Here is a 22,868-nt window from a genome sequence, read left to right on the forward strand (position 1 = left end):
GCGTGTGAGGCGGTTTGTGGAGTGAGGAGGAGATGCAAGGGACAGCATGGTGGAATGATGAAGTGAAACGAGCTGTGGAACAAAAGAAGAAGGCATATGGTGAATGGTTGGCGAGTAGAGGTAGGGGAGAAGATGAGAGAGAGAAGAGAGGTATATGTGAGCAGGAGAAGGGAGGTTAAGAGACTGGTGAAGGAGAGTAAGAAGAAAGTGGATGAAGAGTTTGGGAGGAATCTGAGTGTGAAATGGAGGGAGAGTAAGAAATTGTTTTGGAAGGAGGTAAAGAAAGTAAGGCAGTGTGAAAGGGGAAATAGTAGGGGAGTGAAAGATAGGAATAATAGATTGTTGGTGGAGAAGAGAGAGAAATTGAGGAAATGGAAGGAGCACTTTGAGGATTTGTTGAATGTAGAGAGTGAGAGCAGTGTGAGTATAAGTGGTTGGGGAATGGCTGGGAGAAGAAGAGATGAGAGGAGGGAGGAAGAGATCAGTAGGTCGGAAGTAGTGGAAGCGATGAAGAAGATTAAGCTGGGAAAGGCCCCAGGAATTGATGGAGTGTGTGGTGAAATGCTTAGGTATGGCTTGGGAAGAGGGAAGGGTTCCAGAGGACTGGAAATCAGGTATAATTGTTCCTCTGTACAAAGGAAAAGGGGAGAGAGAAGTATGTGGTAACCATAGGGGTATTTGCCTTCTTAGTGTGACTGGTAAAATATATGGTAGAATACTCATTGATAGGGTTAGGCATATGACAGAGGAGCTAGTTGGAGAAGAACAAGGGGGATTTAGGAAGGGAAAAGGGTGTGTAGATCAGATATTTGTTCTAAGATGTTTAGTGGAGAAGTATCTAGAGAAGGGGAGGAAAGTGTACGCTGCCTTCATGGACTTGGAGAAAGCTTATGACAGAATAGATAGGAAAGGTATGTGGAAGGTATTAAGAATATATGGAGTGGAGGGGAAATTGTTGAGTGCCGTGAAGAGTATGTACGAGGGAGCTAGGGCTACGGTGCGAGTGGATGGTGAGCTGAGTGAGTTCTTTGATCTCAATGTGGGACTGAAACAGGGATGTGTAATGTCTCCATGGCTGTTTGATATATATATGGATGGGGTCGTAAAGGAGGTACAAGGTAGGGCAGTGGATGTGGGGGTGGCCCTAACGAATGAGGGTGAGATTTGGAAGCTTCCGGTGTTGCTGTTTGCTGATGATACAGTATTGTTGAGTGAAGATGAATGGGAGTTGCAAGGTTTGGTGAATGAATTTGGGACAGTGTGTAGGAGGAGGAAGCTGAAAGTTAATGTAAACAAAAGTAAAGTTATGGTGTTTGAGAGGAATGAAGTCACAGAGTGTGCAGTGAGGTTGGATGGTGAGGATATGGAGAATGTGAGTGCATTCAAGTACTTGGGTAGCGTGATGAGTAAGGATGGAACTTTGGGGGATGAAGTACGTGAAAGGGTACAGCAGGGAAGGAAGGTTGTTGGCACACTGAAAGCAGTGATGAGAAATAGGGAGGTGAGTATGGAAGTTAAGAAGTCACTGCATGATGGTATTGTGATCCCTACCCTGACGTATGGAAGCGAGGCGTGGACCTTGCAAGAGGGGAACAAGTCAAGAGTGAGAGCAGTGGAAATGAGTTACTTGAGAGGAGCATGTGGAGTGACATGGAGGGACAGGTTGACGAATGAAGAAGTGAAGGAACGTTGTGGGGTAGATGTGGATGTGGTTGAAAAGATTAGGAGAAATACACTGAGGTGGTTTGGACATGTGGAGAGGATGGAGAATGAAAGACTGACTAAGAGGGTGTATGTAGGTGAGGTGGAGGGAGGGAGAGGGAGGGGAAGACCGAGGATGAGGTGGAGGGATGGAGTTGAGAGGTATATGAGGGAGGGGGGGGTGAGTTGGGGGGGAGGGGAGTCAAATGGTGGGTGACAGAGTGACTTGGAGGCGTTTTGTCTGCGGCCACCCTTTGCGGGATTAGGGCGTCGGGCTATAGATAGATAGATAGATAGATAGATTCCTTTAGTATCCAATTAGAGATCCTGTCTGGTCCTGGGGCCAACTTCACATCTTGAGTTTCCAGTAATTTATGTACTTCTTGCACTTCACCCTTTACATCTTTTAACACTACATTTCTAGTCACTCCCTCCTCCTCCACAAAATCACTTTCTCTGGTGAAGACTGATTGGAAGCATTTGTTCATTATTGCACTTGCGTAACTGCATCTTTATAGACATTTTCTTTTACTATCAGCTTATTGATTCCTTCCTTTTGTTTCAATTTGCCATTAACAAACCTGCAAAACAATTTAGGTTCTTCCTTACATTTGTCAACTACAGTAAGTACGCACAGTACGCGAGTTCACAGTATGGGAATCCCATAGTACGCGAGGACCTATTTTTTTCGAATTTTGGTGTATTTAATAGTACGCAAATTGAACTCGTAATAGGTGAGACGGCAGTGAAGAGTGGCCCAAATCCAGGGTTACCCTGAGCACACGACATTGCCACCCCAAGACGCGCCAACGGTTGCCTACACTCCGCCCAGCACCAGTGGAGGAGAGTGGAGACTTGTCGATGATGGGGATCAGCCAGGTACTGTGTGCCCTAGATAAATTCAAGGAAGAATTCAAGGACATTGAACACTGTCAGTTGCGAGTGGAGGAAGTGATGACTTCACTGGACAGAACCTTCCGCTGCTACATGGACAGGCAGAGCCAGGAGGTTAACAGAAGGAAGCAAACCCTCATCACCTGTTACCTGCGACATCAAGAAAGTGAGGAATCACTCCCTTCAACACCAGAAGAGCCATTTCCTGGGGAGGATCAAGAGGATGATGCAGTGTCTGAGGTGTCAGAAATAAACTTTGAAGGGGTTATAAATAAAGTGAGTGCATTAGTTGGTGGAAAGTGCTGGTGACGAGAGTGGTGAGGAAGGTGGTGTGGCGGGTGGTGCAGGAGGTGCAACTGGGTGCCTCACCCTGCCTCGGATCCCCTTCTTAAGAACGTCTATCAAGCCAATTGTCCTCTTGGATTAAGGTGAGCAGCCATATTCTTGTTGGCTTAGTTAATCCATATCCTTGTTGATTTAGTAAAGCCATAATCTTGCTGGTTTACTTTTTCTTAGGTAATATGTCTTAGATAGTTTCCCTGTACAGTACAATACTTAGGTATGAAAGGAGTCTTAAGGGTTACCGATAAAGGGGGGGTGCCGCCCATACGTAATTTTTCCCATAAGTTAATGTATTCACAGTACGCGACCTCCTCTGCCACCCATAAACTCATGTCCTATGAGTACCTACTGTATAACTTTTTCAAAGTTTCATTCATGTACAGTAATCACTCCAATATCCGGAGTAATAGAGCCATCAGTAGGTTCGGTTATTGGTTTCGTTCGGATATTGGGCCCCAGCTTATGGACTAGAACTTATGGACCCTAACTCAGAGAAACACCTATACAACTCCCTCTGGACATGCATAGCACTTATTTAACACCCAAATCACATCAATAAGGCACATAAATGACTGAAATAAATGCAAAAGAAACATAAAATGAGGGTTTAGAAGTATGTTCATACATTAATAAACATTCTGGTACTTATGGACCCAAACCTAGCCTAACTCTGAAAAACACATTCCTACTGCACATGCATGAGGTAAGTATAGTATGGAAAAAAGTACAGTATGAAACATTCTGGTAAGTATAGTATGGAAAAAAGTACAGTATGAAACATTCTGGCTACTTACAGCAAGTCCCTGGCCTCCTCTCGGACTCTGACAGTAAGAACGATTTCCTGAAGCACTTGCAGTACACTCTTCCTGAAGTCTTGCACTGAACTTAGTCAATAACACACAGAAGTCCGTTCTCTTCACAGTGTTCACTTTAGTCCAAATAATGTTCCAGTTTAATTTAATGTTGCACATTAACTTTTCCCAAGTTTTTTTTATTTTCCAAAGCCAAAACAAAGAAGGTTATTTATGTTAAATTTTGTTTCCACTGAGTCTTTTCTCTCATTTCGAAAACCTTAACACAACACACCATTTTTTTCACTGCACAACACTCAAGATTCCCGTGTGGTCTAGTGGAGAAGTTCTTGCTGTTTATTCACCGTCAGAGTCCGAGAGTATCACTGGCAGGCGACCAGGGGGTGCATCGCTGGGTCGTGGTGATGGCGTACCGACTGCAGAAGACTCTGAGGAAAGCCGCAAACTCACGTCGAGCGGTGACTCCACTGTAGCTGATGTGCTGGGCTGTGGCTCGGAGCATGAGGGCCTGTCTTGGGGAGGCAACGGAGTGGAGCCAGGGCTTGGCACAGCAGGGGTCACGGGCCTGAAAAAACTGTCAATCGTTGACTGACACAAGGACCGATGATTCTGGTGATTGATGATGCACTGCCTGAAAGCACACACTTCCTCCACGAGTCTCAAGGGCCCCATCTCCCTGTCGCAGTCCGGGTGTTCCAGGTAGTCTAGGACGAACTCTAGATGTTCCTGGAGTGCGCTCAGCTTGGGGATGGCTGGAGTAGTGTCCTGCTGAGAGGAGTCCGCATCATCGTCGCCTTCGTCGTCGGAATCTTCAAGTTCGGGACTGACACCAGCAACCGAAGACGCGATCTCGATATCAGACAACGTCTGATACCCAGGATCGCCCTTGTCGTCATCCAACCACTCACGTACATCGTCCACATCAACAACGTCGCCGTGCGTACGTAGCCGTGCATGGAAGTCTTCCACGTCAAAGCCCAGAAAATCGTACTCCACATCTGTTCCGAGAAGCAGATGAGACCAACCATTTTCGAGAGTTTTCACAGGGACTTCCTTCCATGCACTAGCCCAGTTGTACAGTGCAGACTTGATGTTGTAGCGGCGAAGGTTTTCCAAAGTCCGCTTGCCTCGAGTGTCACATCCTCCTTCCCTGGGCTCGTCCTCATCCTCGAGAACAACCATCACCTCGTCCAGGAACTTCCGATGGTACAGGCGCTTTGTTGCCACGATCACTCCTTGGTCCATGGGTTGAATGAGAGCAGTCGTATTAGGTGGCAGAAACATGCACCTAATACGGCCATTCTCAGCAACCAAGTCCTTGTCGCACGGGTGGGCAGGTGCATTGTCGAGCAGAAGGAGAGCCTTTACCTGGTCGCGAGGGATTCCCAGTGTCTTCGTCTGGTACTGGATGACCTCCTTGACGAAGTGACGGTGAAACCAGTCTTTGAAAATTCACAGCTGTGAACCATACTTTCAAAGAATGGTACCAGACGACAGGAAGGACATCCATCACCCCACGAAGGCACCGAGGCTACTTTGCACGGCCAACAACAACGGGCTTAAGCCGGTGCATGCCGTTAGCACTGGCACAACTCAAAGCAGATATCCGTTCCTTAGAAAGCTTGCGGCCAGGTACACGCTTCTCCGTCTCCTCGGCTAGAGTGTTCGTTGGCAGCGAGCAATAGAGTAGGCCAGTTTCGTCTGCGTTATAGACTTGACCGAGAGTGAGGCCCTCCCTGTCGATCAAGCCTTTCACCTTGTGCCGAAACTCGTCAACTCCATCCTCGTTAGCGTCCAATGCTTCTCCATGTGCTTTACGGTTAGTAAGGCCATGTCGCAACTTGAACGCGAAGAGCCAACCCTCGGATGCCTTGAAGTCTAGGGCATCGTGAAGCCTTGCAAACTTCTCAGCAGCAGCCTTCAGCTCCGTTCCACGTACCATCACACCAGCTGCACGTTGCTGTCGGTACCAAATCAACGTGGATCGGTCGATTTCTGCAAACTTGGGGGGTAAACATAACCTTCCTTTCCACGTTGCGTTTGCTTCTCGACGAGAAGTCAGCTGTGTACTGCATGAGTTTGCCTCGGGAACGCTTGATATCGAAAAAAGTCGACCGGGCCAGGTTATACTCAGGGAGAATGTGGGAAGAAGACCAACCCGCATCAACTTTCTCCAATATCTCCCTCTTCTTTTCCAGAGTCAACACCACTCTCTTCCTTTTCTCATGTGGCGGGGCCATCATCACACACACTAAGAGGAGGGCCGAGAGCAGCAGGAGGCCTTGCAGCAAGTACGGCACCACCACAAAAGCGAGCACGTGGGCAGCCATTGCGAAGAGCGTAGGTCCAGTCGCGGTGAGAAACAGGCGGGAAGTGGGGAGGATGCAGTGGCGCTCTATTGGACGTCGGAGGAATGACTCGCCAAAACAATGCTCTCCCGCGGCGCGCGCGGCAAGTTCAAATTACGAACGGCAAAAAATCAATTTAAAAAATTTTTTTTGGGGGTTTTCGGACCATTTTGGGAATGTTGGATCCCAGGACAATAAGGTCCGGGTAGTGGGGATGTTCGGTTATTGGGCGTCTGGATATTAGAGTGATTACTGTATATTCATTTTTAGTTCATTTATGTTCTTCCCCTGTTCTGTCATTACTTCTCTTTCTCCATTTGTTCCATGCTTTATCCCTTTCTTTTTTTGCCATCATACAACTTTTATCGAATGAATCATTTCTCCGTTTCCCTTTCCTACTAACTTGTAGCACATACTTTTCTACTTTTCCACACCCTTATTATAGAAGTCTAGAAAGATATCCCACTACTTCTGTATTTCACTTGTTTCCCAGAATTCTCCCCAATCCACTTCATCGAAAAACTTTCTCAGTCCTGTAAAGTTTGCTTTCCCAAAGTTGTATCTTCCATGCCTGTATAGTTCATCTCTTGTCTCCCCAGTTCCTTCTATCATTTGGAACGCTATCACCACATGATCACTTTTTCCAATAGGACACAGATATTTCAGAGATTCAGTTGCATCAGGTTCTTTGGTTAGAATTAAAGCTAGTCTTGCTGGTGTGTCATCCCCCCTAAATCTTGTATCTTCTTTGACCCACTGGGTCATTATATTATCCATTGCTACAATTAATAGTACTGTAAACTGCCTCTCTATGCTTCACTACATCCCAAGTCCCATACTTCAAATTTACCTCTTTACAATTGAAGTCCCCCATTAGGATTATGTTGCTACTTTTCTCAGTCACTTTCTGTACAGTAGTTATCTAACCATGTATGTGAGTACACACACACACACACACACACACACACACACACACACACACACACACACACCCCTAGTCGAGATACATAGTAAATGGGCTACACTCGTAGGGTCCTGTCTCTGTGTCTCAACCAGTCAAACTTTGCTTTAAACTCATTTAAGTTTTTGGGCTGGACAGTCTCTTTGTCCAGGCTATTCCATAGGTCAGAACATCTATATGTGTATTTTAGTTGACAAATTATCCTGGACCAACACTCCCAGGTCCTTCTCTTCTCTCACTTTTGTGATTGTTTCTTTTCCCATTGAGTAATTCAATGATGGCCTCTTTGTACTTTTACCCATTTCCAATATTTTGCATTTTTTTGCTTTGAATTTTATTTCCCATACCCTGCTCCGCTTTTAATTCCTTTCCAGATCTTCTTCCAGCATTTGACAGTCCACTTCAACTTCTATCCTCCTCATGATATTTGCATCTTCTGCAAACAGACTTGCATAACTGTTCATTCCATCCACCATATTATTTACGTAAATCAGGAACATTACGGGCATGAGCACTGAACAGTGCAGGACTCCACTAGTTGCATCCCTCCTCTCTGACATCTTGTCCTTCATTACTTTCCTCATCTTTTGGTTTCTCATGAAGTCTCTCATCCACTCCAAGAGGTTCCACTTCAGTCCTCAAGTGTGCTCCAATTTCCACATTAGTCGCTTATGGGGTGCCTTGTCAGTGGCTTTCCAGACGTAAGTACAGTACACACAATCCACCCAACTATCTGTCTCCTGTAGCACGTCAGTTGCCCTGGAGTAAAAGCTCAACAGATTAGAGACACACGACCCTCCATTTCTGAATCCAAACTGACTTTCTGCCAAAATGTCTGTCTCCTCCAGATATTTTATCCACCAGTCTTTCAAGATTCTCTCACACAGTTTTGCAACCATGGTGGTCAGAGACAGTGGTCTAACATTCAGGGGCCCTCCTTATTCCCTCCTTTGTACATTGGTACCACATTGGCCCCCTTCCACTCCCAAGGCACTTTCCCTTCTTCTAGAGAGCACACAATTAAACCATGAATCTTATCCGCCAGTAGTTCTCTGCATTCCTTTAGTATCCAATTAGAGTTCTTGTCAGGCCTTGCTGCTTTGCTTATATCTTCAGCTTCCAGTAATTTATCCATTTCCTGCACTTCCACTTTTATGACTTTTTAACACTACATTGCTAGTCACTCCCTCCCCCTCTATAAAATCACTTTCCAAAGTGAAAACCAATTGGAAACTTTTGTTCATTGTTGCAGCTGGCATTACTGCATCTTTATTGACCTTTCCTTCTGCTTTCAGCATATTGATTCCTTCCTTGTGTTTCAGTGTGCCATTGACAGTCCTATAAAACAATTTAGGTTCCTCCTTACATTTGTCAATTATACCACTTCCAAAGCTTCTATCTTTGTCTCAGTGGATTCTTGTATATTCATTTCTAATTCTTTTGTATTCTTCCTTTGTTCTGTCGTTACCTCTCTTTCTCCATTTGTTCCATGCCTCATCTCTTTCCCTTTTTGCTATGATACACCATCTGTTGAACCAATCCTTTTTCCAATTTTCTCTCCCATATACTCTTGGCACATATTTTTCCATACCCGAGTTGTAAAGGCCTAGAAAGATACTGTATCTCACTTCTTCTGCGTCTTTGATTCTCTGAATTCTCTCCAATCAAGTGTCTTGAACAAAATAAGTGTGTGTGTGTGTGTGTGTGTGTGTGTGTGTGCGTGCTTGTGTGCATGCATGCGTGTGTGTGTGTGTGTGTGTGCGTGCTTGTGTGCATGCATGCATGCATGCGTGTGTGTGTGTACGGTATATACAGTATATATACAGGTATACCTCGATATGCGATACCTTAACGATAGGGGTAGAAAACCACCATACCCCGCCTTACGATGGCCAAACCCTGGTTTAACGATGGGTTTTGATTTTTGTTATTGATTTTGAAGATATTTTAGACTAAAATTGTGTGTTTAGGTTGATTTATAAACTGTTTTTAGACTTAGATTAATGTGTTTTAGCCATAGTTGGGGTGAACATTGGCATTTTGGGGTACAGTTTACTAAGCTTGATTTTTCCAGACTTATATTTGATGATTTTCAGATTTTATTTGTTGGTTTTAGTGAGTTATTTACAGGTGTTAGGCTTAGGTTAGCTTCTTTTACAGCTGTTAGGCCATTTAGATTGGCTTTAAACTTGTTTTTGAGCTCATTTGGGGGGGTTTTGGGCTTGGTTGGGTGGGAAACCTGAGGCTGAAAAATGCATCCCATTCCTTTACATGTTAAATCTACCCCAATATACAATACCCCACCTAACGATGGGTTTTTACCCAACCAATTGCATCATTAAACCGGGATATACCTGTGTGTGTGTGTATATATATATATATATATATATATATATATATATATATATATATATATATATATATGTATATATATATATACAGGAAACTCGCATGGAACACGATCTCACAGAACGCGCTCGCAATTATACACGGTAAGGGCTGGGATACATATAAGACAACGTAAGATTAAAGAACCATTATGAAAACTACAAATTAACGCAGGAGAGGCCTTTGAAAGATCAAATCCTCGAACATCACCGCAGCGCGCGGTTTGTTTTGATTACATGACGATCTAGGCGGGAAATTATTCAGTGAGTGAGACATTCCCGAGTACAGTAGCACAGTATTTGTAAGTTAAATATTTACAGTACTGTACTGTTCTGGTAAGTGTATGTGCAACTTAAAGTACTATTAATTAACGTTAAAGCAAGAAATAAAGTCTTATAACCAGCTTACCTGATAGGCGTCAGAATATTGCCTTTTTTATTTGTTCGTTTTTTCCACAGTACTGTACAGTATTTGTAAGTTAAATATTTACTGTTCTCGTATGTACTGTACTTGTAAGCACTTAAATAAAGTTAAATCATTAAATAAAGCCTTGTAACCAGTTAACCCGAATTATATGATTACCCATGATCGGCGTCGGAATACAGTGGGGCACCAATTTTCGCGCCTAATTGGGTCCAAAAATAATGCGCGAAAGTGGAATTAGCGAAAGTTGGGGCATTGTCTTTATGGCAAAAAGGCTAATTGGTTCCCAGTTATCCTAAAGTAACATCAGATTTTCATTTTCACTTGCAATACAGTACATCAAATCACTATTGTACATTGCATTGTGAGATTCATTCATTCATTCATTGCCAGACGCCATGTATCCCAAACAGGGTGGTCAAGGGCTTAGAGTTAAATGTTTTACAGGGAGGGGCACTAATCCTCCACCAACCCCACTTGACACGTAGGGAGTTATGCCAACAGCATCTGGTGTTCCCAGGCGGTCACCCATCCAAGTACTAACCAGACCCAACGTTGCAGTGTGAGATACAAACAATAAAAACTGTACAGTACACATTATATGAGGAGAAACATACCACAGAGACCAGATTGAGGTGTTTAATGGATGTTGGGGGTAAGTATCCGAGGCACGTGGCGGGCTTATTTAGCCACGCCAGACGTATTGGCGCCACCTCCTGCTGCCTCACTACCACTCTCTCTCTCTGCCTCCTCAGATGCAACTTGCTGCAACACTTCCACTCTGTGCTGAATTTCCCTTTGTGCTAGGTTCTCATGAACAAATCCATCAAAATCTTCATCCAGGTTAAGCTCCTCTATGGCCTTGGCCTTTCCTCCCGACTTTGAATGTCCCGGCCACTTTTTATCACCACCACTGCCTCCAGGCCCTCCCCCCACACCACCAGGCTCTCCCCCCACACCACCAGGCTCTCCCCCCACACTACCAGGTATAGTAGAGGCCACTGAACCGTGAGAATCCAACACAATGGAGCTAGCACACTCGTACACAATGGCGGGAATGGGTGGACAGAGTGTTGACATGACCTCATTCAAGATGGCGGTGGGTTGCGGGCGGGCGGTGCAGGAAATTCAAAGTTCAAAATATTGTCCCAAACCCAAAATTTGTGCGCGAAAATCGACTTTTTTCAAGCAAAGGTGGAAGTTAGGGAATATTTGGTGCATGCCGCGAAAGTGGATTCCGCGAATCCTGCTGTAGCGAAAGTTGGTGCACTACTGTATTGCCTTTTCTGTTTGTTCGTTAAACTCTTACTGTACTGCTTTTCTACAGTACTGTATTTGTAAGTTAAATATTTACTGTTCTGGTATGTACTTGTAAGCAATTAAAGCATTAAATAGAGCCTTGTAACAAGTTAACCTGATTTATGTGATTGCCCATGATCGGCGTCGGAATATTGCCTTTTTTGTTTGTTCGTTAAAGACTTGCTGTACAGCTTTTCCACAGTACTGCATTTCTAAGTTAAATATGTACTGTTCTGGTATGTACTTGTAAGTTAAAGCACTCAAAAAAGATAAAGCATTAAATAAAGCCCTGGTACCAGTTAACCTGATTTATATGATTACCTATGATCGGCGTTGGAATGTTTCCTTTACGTACAGTATTTGTGTGTTGAAGTTTTGCTGTGGAGTACTGTATTTGTGAGTTATAACATTAAATAAACCTTCTAACCACTTAAAGTGCTTTCTAGTGATTACCAGTGACAGATAACAGCAAAACAACACATTTGGGGGTCTAGGGAGCAAAATACGGAGTAGTTTAAATATACACGATTTCGCACCTAACACTGCACGGTAGGAACGAAACCCACGTGTTCCGTGCGAGTTTCCTGTATATATATATTATATATATATCTTAATCACCAGACCTAGGAATCTTACGTTAATACCAGGCATGTACGGGATTCCAGACAAACTTTGTGGGTAAAAAAATACAGTATATATAGAAATGGCACAAATTTTATTCCTATATTTCTTACATGAAATACATGCATTTCTAAAGTAAATTATGTATTACAGTAAACCCTTATTATACGATGGGTGTCTGTTCCTGAAAACCCCATCGTAAAGCAATCCATCGTATAGCAATCCCATTATAACATGGAGTCAATGGGGATACGTTCCCAGATGTGCCTAAACTCTCACATACACACACGTTAGCACTCACATACATGAAATATCCTTATGTTTAAACATTTAAAGTAACACATTAATAGTGAATAAAGAGAAAAAAGCATGAAAACTACAGTATACAGTAGATCTTACCTTTACTGAAGCAAGCAACGGTTGTTTATGTGGTTCCTAGACAATTCGCCATGAAGTCGACAATTTGTCGTCATAATATGGACGTTCCCCGTCAGGACAATTCCCCGTCATTCTATAAATATACTTATTACTGATTAACTGATACTTTGATAACTAATTCTCAGGGGGATCTATCAAAGTCTGTTTTCATTCATTAGCATTGGCTTTGGATATCATTTGTAAGTTGCACTTTTAGACAATATTTAACTTGTTTCTACCTTGCTGTAGTTGACATTGAATTATGTTCTAGCATCACCCACAGCTGTTTTCATTAATTTCCATTGGTACTACAACATCCTGGGTATATTTTAAAACGACTTTGAAGAGGTACAAGTACAGTACTAAAAAACTAGTGTACTTCCTAAATAAACCGATATGAAAATAAACGACGGGGAATCATCCTGACGACGAAAAGTCCCGATGGCGAATTGTCTTGTTATTGTTGTGATGGCAAATTGACTTGATGGCGAAATATCCCGAAACATTTATATAGACGTAACATGAAGATTATTTGTATAATTCCAAAATATGTCGATCGTTCACATAAGGTAATTAGGCATTTATATAAATGCCACTGTCTCGTATGTAGCCTTATGCTAAGATGAAGGATCGATCATAAATCAGCTGATTCACATTTAATATTATTATTTTTCATTTAATGTTCATGATTTGATGCCATATTTTACATTTACTATATAAACAATAAACCACCATCACTCTTATAACTTACATAATTAAAAAACTAGTGTACTTAGTAAATAAACTGATACCTAAATAAATGATGGGGGATTGTCCTGACGGCGAATTGTCCCGACTCGGCCTCACAGTCACAGGGACTCACAGCCCTCACTCATCAATGTCAGAACTGCATGGCTGGGCAGGGCTAGCTAATGAGGCTGGACCGGTGGATAAGTGTGTGTGGTCTAATGCCGTTAGTGTGAGGACGTTTTTGTTGCGTTTGCACATTCGGTGTTTACTGAGCCGCGGATGATCCATCGTTGTTGCAAATCGTTCCCATTGTATAGTGGGCATAGGGTACTAAAATTTTGACATTGTATAAGCAAAATATCTTACAAAGAGGCATCGTATATTGAGGGTTTACTGTACTTACATTTCAAAATGAAACTACCATAGAAGAGGAAAAAATGAAGAAAGTTGTCAAAAATGGGAGAAAAAATGACTTTTATCTTCTAAGGATCGCAGCCAGCCTCAGTCTTGAGGTATGCCGCTGAAACTTTTCACACGTGGAGTCCACACGTCCCATGTGATACTTCAGTTCTCCATGGGTTGCTGTTTGCAATGTTGCGAAATGAAGGGTATGTTTCTATGCACCAGGCATATCCGGGATTCCGGACAGTGGGGCTCAAACTCTGTAGTAGATACAGGAACCACACGATTGCACCTCACACAGCAAGAGGACGTTTCAAACTGAGATGTCATGGGCAGCCAGTCTCATAGGCCTAACACTGTCTTGTCCACGAGGCAAAATAGGCCTCGTGTCGCCATCTCAGACAAGTCGGGTGATTACAGGACATATATACAGTAATCCCTGTACTTTCCGGACACTGCACTTACTGGACATTGTGGGCTTGGACCTTCGGAACCCAAAATGGCCAAAAAAAGAAAAAAATCCCCCCCAAATCCGAAGTTTTTCCCACCCGTAATTTGAAATTGCCGCGTGGTACTGACCAGCTGTTACACCATGGACCCTTCACCCCTTCCTTCCTCCCCCCTCCTCTGTCTGGGTTGCCATTTAGTATTTTTCATTACCAAATGTGGGCCAATTTGGTAATGAAAAATTCGTTTGGTAATGAATCAGAATTCAGTAATGCATTACCAAATGGATTTTTCACATGTATGAGGATACACAGGATGGAGATGGTGGATTGTTTGCTCTCTCTGATTAATCTGCTAGCCAACATAACGTGAAAATAATCAACATGCTGTTAATTATAAGAAGAGTGATTACATGTATTTCCACTTGTATATATAATTAGTGAAGAGTAAATGCTTGCTTTACGAATTTGGTAATGAAAAGTTAAATTTGGTAATGAAAATTGAGGAGTTTGGTAGTGTGGCCATTGCGATCTGGCAACTCTGTTTCCCCGTCATCAACAGTGACTGCTTAACTTCGATTGCAAGTGGATGCTTATCAGAGTGGATGCTACACGTGCTCGTTTTTTTTGTGTGAATAAACAGTGAATATACTGCAATACCTCGCCAGTAGACCACATGGGAATTTACAGTGTTGTGCAGTATTAAGAAATTAGAATTTAGAGTGCAAAGAATTAACTGTGAAGTGCAAACTGGCGTTTGAAACTGGCGTGTTGCAATTAACAATGTGCAGTGTTAAACAGTTATAACTCACAGTGTAAAGAATTACTGTAAGTGCTCACGTGATACCACTTAGGGATGAGTGAGGCTCGTCACTCTCATCTTAAATGTCAGGACAAAATTGCCTAGCCCCGGGCTTCTACGCTCCTCATGGGGCAACGTAGGATTGGATGGATATCTGTGTATATATATACAGTAATCCCTCTACTATCTGATGTAATAGAGCCAAAGGCATGTCCGGTAAGTGGTCCCATCCGGAAAGTGGGCCGTAGCTCCTGGACTGGAAATTAAGGACCCGAACCCAGCCTAATTTTGAAAGGCATCTAAATAACTCCCTACCAGACATGCATAGCACCTATTTAAACCTATTTAAGACCCTATTCCCACCAGTAATAAACATAAAACATGAAATAAATGAAAAGGAACCAAAGAATGAGGAATTAGAAGTGACTGCACCTCAGCCAGGTACTTACAGCACTTCTGTGGCCACCTTCTTAAGGCTTTGGCAGTGGTGAAAATGCTCTTGAAGCACATACAGTAATCTAGTGTTGTGCTGTACTTAGTTCTTTGCACTGTGAGTTATAGTTGTTTAACACTGCACATTGTTCTTAACTGCACCACGCCAGTTTCAACCGGCAGTTTCAAACGGCAATTTGCACTCCACAGATAATCCTTTGCACTCTAAATTCTAATTTCTTAACACTGCACAACACTGTAAATTCCTACGTAGTCTGGTGGCGAGGTATTGCAGTTTATTCACAAAAAATGAGCATGTGTGGCTTCCATTGCAATAAGTACCTGTATCTACTCGCGATCGAAGTTAGACAGTAACTGTTGGAGTGTTGGTGACGGGGAAACAGAGTTGCCAGATCGCAATGGCCACATTACCAAACTCCTCAATTTTCATTACCAAATTTAACTTTTCATTACCAAATTCGTAAAGCTAGTAGCATTTATTCTCCACTAATTATATATACAAGTGGAAATACATGTAATCACTCTTCTTATAATTAACAGCATGTTGATTATTTTCACGCTATGTTGGCTAGCAGATTAATCAGAGAGAGCAAACAATCCATCATCTACATCCTGTGTATCCTCATACATGTGAAAAATCCATTTGGTAATGCATTATTGTATTCTGATTCATTACCAAACTAATTTTTCATTACCAAATTGGCCCACATTTGGTAATGAAAAATACCAAATGGCAACCCAGACAGGGGAGGAGGGAGGGGGGGGGGAGGAAAGAAGGGGTGGTGAAGGGTCCGTGGTGTAACAGCTGTTCGGTGCTGCGCAGCAATTTCAAATTACAGGTGGGAAAAAATTCAGATTTTGGGGGGATTTTTTTCATTTCTTTTAGGCCATTTTTGGGTGCCGAAGGTCCAGGCCCACAATGTCCGGTAAGTGGGGTGTCCGGAAAGTACGGGGATTACTGTACATATATTATATATATATACAGTAACCCCTCCAATATCCGGATCAATAGAGCCATCGGTAGGTTCGGATATTGGTTTCGTCCGGATATTGGGCCCCAGCTTATGGACTTGTACTTATGGACCCTAACTCAGAGAAACACCTATACAACTCCCTCCGGACATGCATAGCACCTTTAACACCCAAATCACACCAATAAGGCACATAAATGACTGAAATAAATGCAAAAGAAACATAAAATGTGGGTTTAGAAGTATGTTCATACATTAATAAACATTCTGATACTTATGGACTCTAACCGAACCTAACCTAACCGAACCTAACCGAACTCTGAAAAACACATTCCTACTGCACATGCATGAGGTAAGTATAGTATGGAAAGAAGTACAGTATGACACTTTCTGGTAAGTATAGTATGGAAAAAAATACAATATGAAACATTCTGGTAAATATAGTATGGAAAATAGTACAACATGAAACATTCTGGCTACTTACAGCAAGTCCCTGGCCACCTCGATGAATAACCGCCTCCTCTCGGACTCTGACAGTAAGAACGATTTCCTGAAGCACTTGCACTACACTCTTCCTGAAGTCTTGCACTGAACTTAGTCACTAACACACAGAAGTCCGTTCTTTTCACAGTGTTCACTTTAGTCCAAATAATGTTCCAGTTTAATTTAAGTGTTGCACATTAACTTTTCCCCAGTTTTTTTAATTTTCCAAAGCCAAAACAAAGAAGGTTAGTTACGTTAAATTTCTTTTCTACTGAGTCTTTTCTCCCAACTTGAAAACCTTAACACAACACACCGTTATTTTCACTGCACAACACTCAAAATTCCCGTGTGGTCTAGTGGAGAAGTTCTTGCTGTTTATTCACTGTCAGAGCCCGAGAGTATCACTGGCAGGCGTCCAAGGGGTGCATCGGTGGGTCGTGGTGATGGCGTACCGACTACAGAAGACTCTGAAGACAGCCGCAAACTCACGTCGAGCGGTGACTCCACTGTAGCTGATGTGCTGGGCTGTGGCTCGGAGCATGAGGGCCTGTCTTGGGGAGGCAACGGAGTGGAACCAGGGCTTGGCACAGCGGGGGTCACGGGCCTGAAAAAACTGTCAATCGTTGACTGACACAAGGACCGACGATTCTGGCGATTGATGATGCGCTGCCGGAAAGCACGCACTTCCTCCACGAGTCCCAAGGGCCCCATCTCCCTGTCGCAGTCCGGGTGTTCCAGGTAGTCTAGGATGAACTCTAAATGTTCCCGGAGTGCGCTCAGCTTGGGGATGGCTGGAGTAGTGTCCTGCTGAGCGGAGTATGCATCATCATCGCCTTCGTCGTCGGAATCTTCAAGTTTGGGACTGACACCAGCAACCGAAGACGCGATCTCGATATCAGACAACGTCTGATAGCCAGGATCGCCCTCGTCGTCGTCCAACCACTCACGAATATCGTCCACATCAACATCGTCGCCGTGCGTACGTAGCCGTGCATGGAAGTCATCCACGTCAAACCCTAGGAAATCGTACTCCACATCTGTTCCGAGAAGCAGACGAGACCAACCATTTTCAAGAGTTTTCACAGGGACTTCCTTCCATGCACTAGCCCAGTTGTACAGCGCAGACTTGATGTTGTAGCGGCGAAGGTTTTCCAAAGTCCGCTTGCCTCGAGTGTCACGTCCTTCCCTGCTCTCGTCCTCGTCCTCGAGAACAACCATCACCTCGTCCAGGAACTTCCGACGGTACAGGCGCTTTGTTGCCACGATCACTCCTTGGTCCATTGGTTGAATGAGAGCAGTCGTATTAGGTGGCAGAAACATGCACCTAATACGGCCATTTTCAGCAACCAAGTCCTTGTCGCACGGGTGGGCAGGTGCATTGTCGAGGAGAAGGAGAGCCTTTACCTGGTCGCGAGGAATTCCCAGTGTCTTCGTCTGGTAATGTATGACCTCCTTGACGAAGTGATGGTGAAACCAGTCTTTGAAAATCACAGCTGTGAACCATGCTTTCAAAGAATGGTACCATACGACAGGAAGGACATCCATCACCCCACGAAGGCACCGAGGCTGCTTTGCACGGCCAACAATAATGGGCTTAAGCCGGTGCATGCCGTTAGCATTGGCACAACACAAAGCAGATATCCGTTCCTTAGAAAGCTTGCGGCCAGGTACACGCTTCTCTGTCTCATCGGCCAGAGTGTTCGTTGGCACCGAGCGATAGAATAGGCTAGTTTCGTCAGCGTTATAGACTTGACCGAGAGTGAGGCCCTCCCTGTCGATCAAGCCTTTCACCTTGTGCCGAAACTCGTCCACTCCATCCTCGTTAGCGTCCAATGCTTCGCCATGTGCTTTACGGTTAGTAAGGCCATGTCGTAACTTGAACGCGAAGAGCCAACCCTCGGGTGCCTTGAAGTCAAGGGCGTCGTGAAGCCTTGCAAACTTCTCAGCAGCAGCCTTCAGCTCCGTTCCACGTACCATCACACCAGCTGCACGTTGCTGTCGATACCAAATCAACGTGGAGCGGTCGATCTCTGCATACTTGGGGGTAAACATAACCTTCCTCTCCACGTTGCGTTTGCTTCTCGACGAGAAGTCAGCCGTGTACTGCATGAGCTTGTCTCGGGAACGCTTGATATCGAACAAAGTCGACCGGGCCGGGTTGAACTCGCGGAGAATGCGTGAGGAAGACCAACCCGCATCAACCTTCTCCAATATCTCCCGTTTCTTCTCCAGAGTCAACACCACTCTCTTCCTTTTCTCAGGAGGCGGGGCCATCATCACACACACTAAGAGTAGGGCAGAGAGCAGCAGGAGGCCTTGCAGCAAGTACGGCACCACCACAAAAGCGAGCACGTGGGCAGCCATGGCGAACAGCGTAGGTCTTGTCGCGGTGAGAAACAGGCGGGAAGTGGGGAGGATGCAGCGGCGCTTTATCGGACGTCGGAGGAATGACGAACCAAAACAATGCTCTCACGCGGCGCGCGCGGCAAGTTCAAATTACGGATGGCAAAAAATCGATTTTTTTTTTTCCAATTTTTTTGGATTTTCGGACCATTTTGGGAATGTTTGATCCCAGGACGATAAGGTCCGGGTAGTGGGGATGTTCGGTTATTGGGCGTCCGGATATTAGAGTGATTACTGTATACATATATATATATACAGTATATATATACACACAGTACAGTCATCCCTTAACATCTGCAGGGGTTAGGTAACAGAGATTCCTGCGAATGTTAAGAATCTGCGGATATCTGCTGCCCCCCTTAAAAACACCTCTGGACCCCCCCATTTCCTTATACTGTATAACTAAAGAAAAACCTGATGTGCATGTTTACAACCAAATTATTTAATTCAAGAACACTAAACAACTACTTTATTTAATACAAGAACACTAAAAGTTAAAAATGATGAATAGTGCACTATTGCATGGCCTCTTCTGACTACTGTGCTCATCCCAGCTCCCTCCAAAAGGAAGAGTGTTACCATATATTTCATTCACTGGATAATGCCATTACTGTACGAAAACAGCCATGAACTGTGCCTGGGATAATGTTGCAGTGTCAGCAGAGTTTAACAGGATCTTTTTATTTTTTTATTTTTTTTATTTTTTATTTTTTTAGCCATCTGCGGATATTCAAAACTGTGTATGTTAAAACCGCAGATGTTAAGTGATGACTGTATATCCCTCCTAAGATAACCAGGGGTCTATTGGACCCCACGCTGTATTTCATAGTGTTTTTCATATACAGTAATCCCTCTACTTTCCGGACGCCCACTTTCCGGACATCCCCACTTACCGGACATTGTGGGCCTGGACCATCGGAACTGAAAAATGGCTAAAAAAAGAAAAAAATCCCCCCAAAATCCGAACTTTTTCCCACCCGTAATTTGAAATTGCCGCGCGGCACCAAACAGCTGCTTACACCATGGCCCCTTCACCCCTTCCTTCCTCCCCCCTCCCCCCTTCCTTCCTCCCCCCTCCCCCCTTCCCTGTCAGGGTTGCCGTTTGTTATTTTTCATTACCAAATGTGGGCCAGTTTGGTAATGAAAAATTCGTTTGGTAATGAATCAGAATAATGCAATACCAAACGGATTTTTCACATGTATGAGGATACACAGGATGGAGATGGTGGATTGCTTGCTCTCTCTGATTAATCTGCTACCCTACATAGCGTGAGAATAATCAACATGCTGTTAATTATAAGGAGAGTGATTACATGTATTTCCACTTGTATATATAATTAGTGAAGAGTAAATGCTAGCTTTACGAATTTGGTAATAAAAAGTTAAAATTGGTAATGAAAGTTGAGGAGATTGGTAATGTGGCCATTGCGATCTGGCAACTCTGTTTCTCCGACATCAACAGTTACTCCCAAACTTCGATTGTGAATAGATCCTTATCGCACTGGAAGCCACACGTGCTCGTTTTTTGTTAATAAACAGTGAATATACTGCAATACCTCACTTCTAGACCACATGGGAATTTACAGTGTTGTGCAGTGTTAAGAAATTTGAACTAAGAGTGCAAAGGATCAACTGTGGAGTGCAAATTGGCAGTTTATCTGGTGGTTAGAACTGCAGTGGTGCAGTTAAGAACAATGTGCAGTGTTTAACAATTATAACTCACAGTGCAAAGAATTAAGTGCAGCACAACCCTGGAATTCAGTACATGCTTCAAGAGCATTTTCACCACTGCCAAAGCCTTAGAGAAGGCGGCCACAGACTTGCTGTAAGTACCCTGGCTGAAGTACAGTCACTTCTGATTCCTCATCCTTTGGTTCCTTTTCATTTATTTCATGCTTTATGTCCATTATTGGTGTGAATAGGGTCTTGAATAGGTTTAAATAGGTGCTATGCATGTCCGGTAGGGAATTATTTAGGTGGCTTTCAAAGTTAGGCTGGGTTAGGGTCTATAAGTACCAGTCCAGGACCCAGGGACCCACTATCTGGACAGGACCACTTTCTGGACGTGCCTTTGGCTCTATTACGTCAGATAGTGGAGGGATTACTGTATTACTATAAGGTTTTGGGATCTGGTTTTCCCTCTACCTTCCTGACTAGTAGACTAGTTTTGGGAGGTGATGGAGTCATTTTGGGATCTGGCTCTGTTTTATTGTTGAAGGGCCTTTTGGGGTCCAGTGGACCCCAGGTTACCTAACCTGTGATTTTTTTTTTCCCATATATATCTTCCATTCCAAAAATTATTTATTATGACTGTGCTTCTCTTTCTCCATAAAGATACATTTGCCATTGGTCTACAGCAGGCATTGTTATAAAACTGGTGGAACATATCAGTATTGGTATGGCAGCCACTAATTTCAGGTGGTATAAAATTTGTCAGTGTTTTTAATTTTAATTTTCCTAACAGTATTTCGTCACATGTATTTTCATACATTTTGAACCAAATTGAAGGAAAAGAGCTACAAGAATTGTGCACAAGTGATTGTTTGAATAAATGTGTGGTAAGTATTTTTGGTGATTTTCTAAAGATTGGGATCTGGCAGACCCAGGGTTACCTGACATGTTATGGTGTTGTAGGGTTACCTTACAAGGGATATACACATGTAGCAAGCAGTTGCTTGACATTGATTGATGAGTCTGCTCAGCCAGACAGATTGGGGTTGATCAACAACAGCAGCACCAAATGTTTGGAAATAGCTTTGATTCTTTGGAACACATTCTTTACATGTAACAAAGACTTACTGCATTATGTTATTTCAGGCATTCGGTCGCAGAGCAAGCCCCTGGACATCATGAGTGAGGTGTACAAGGCCATGAAGGTTCTTGGCTTCGTAAGTGTTAAGAGAGGGAAGGTTGTCAAGAATGTGCTGTCATCATTGCAAGCATTGTATCGTTATCATTATTGTCGTGGATTTCATCATCAATGTCATTCAGTGCTTTTTAAAATATTGTACAGTATTGTTTAACTTACTTTTCTTCTTTGTGTTCTGATGAAACTCTTGATATATTGGATACTTTAACATAAATTATTCTGTTATACAATAGGTTAATACAGTACAGTATGTATTAATGTTTGTTGGAGCAGTTAGCCTGAATATCTGTGTTCAAGTAGTTCTGACAGCACACTGTGTATATCGTGAGTATAATGGTAATTTGATTTACCCATGTTCTTGTTAATGACAGAACTTGTTAACTCTGTTAACTGATAAATTCATAATTTAAAAACTCTTTTCCTCTGGTAGGTCAATACAGGGTTGGATGAGGAATGGATAGATGAAAAACATGTTCAGCAGATTAAGAAAAGTCAGTTATGCCGTCATTTTGGATAGCCAGAAAAACAGTTCATGATCAACAGGCTGTGTCCATTACTTAAGTACTGCTAATACTGTATTTGTTAAGTTAAAAGTACTGTATATATGTTAAACTGAGAATTCTCTTACCATAAGTCTTGATTTATCTAGACTGATCAGTACTTTATTTAAGTAGTGAAGACCTTTGTATTACATTAGTAAAATTTGATTGTGATCTTCTCAGTATAGTATCTCACTCAGTTGCTCTCCCTGGTAGGAATGGAAAGTGGTGAACCCATTCCATGTGCGTGTGAGGAGGAAGAACCCAATCAGCTCAAGTTATGTGCACATGGCCTTGCAGCTCTACCAGGTTGACTACCGCTCTCATCTTCTTGACTTCAAGATCATCAGCAATGAGTCCACGGCAGCTGTGGTTGAACCAAAGAAAGGTACAGGGTTTTTGGACCTGCATCCTTGTTGGTTAAGGAAGCTTTCTTGCATCTCTTCCTTACCAGTTTATATCTGAATATGAAACATTAGTAAAATTCTGTATTTTAGTCATGCAGTTTTTGTTGGTACTACAGAGCTATAAGTAGCATAGACAAGAATTGTAAGGTGCTTCATGC

General features: G+C 43.2%; 1 protein-coding gene across 1 annotated transcript in view; it reads left to right on the forward strand.

Moving 5' to 3' along the window:
- Positions 1–22,868, forward strand: part of AMPKalpha (AMP-activated protein kinase alpha subunit) — a 102,846-nt gene that overhangs the window by 69,080 nt on the left and 10,898 nt on the right. Inside the window, exons 12-13 of the mRNA XM_080277513.1 lie at positions 21,713–21,783; positions 22,520–22,691. Coding sequence (XP_080133639.1) covers positions 21,713–21,783; positions 22,520–22,691 — 243 coding nt within the window. The remainder of the gene's footprint in view (positions 1–21,712; positions 21,784–22,519; positions 22,692–22,868) is intronic.

Source organism: Coenobita brevimanus, chromosome 70, assembly GCF_032717465.1.
Source record: "Coenobita brevimanus isolate Jiangsu-jjx chromosome 70, ASM3271746v2, whole genome shotgun sequence".
Classification (NCBI taxonomy): Eukaryota; Metazoa; Arthropoda; class Malacostraca; order Decapoda; family Coenobitidae; genus Coenobita; species Coenobita brevimanus.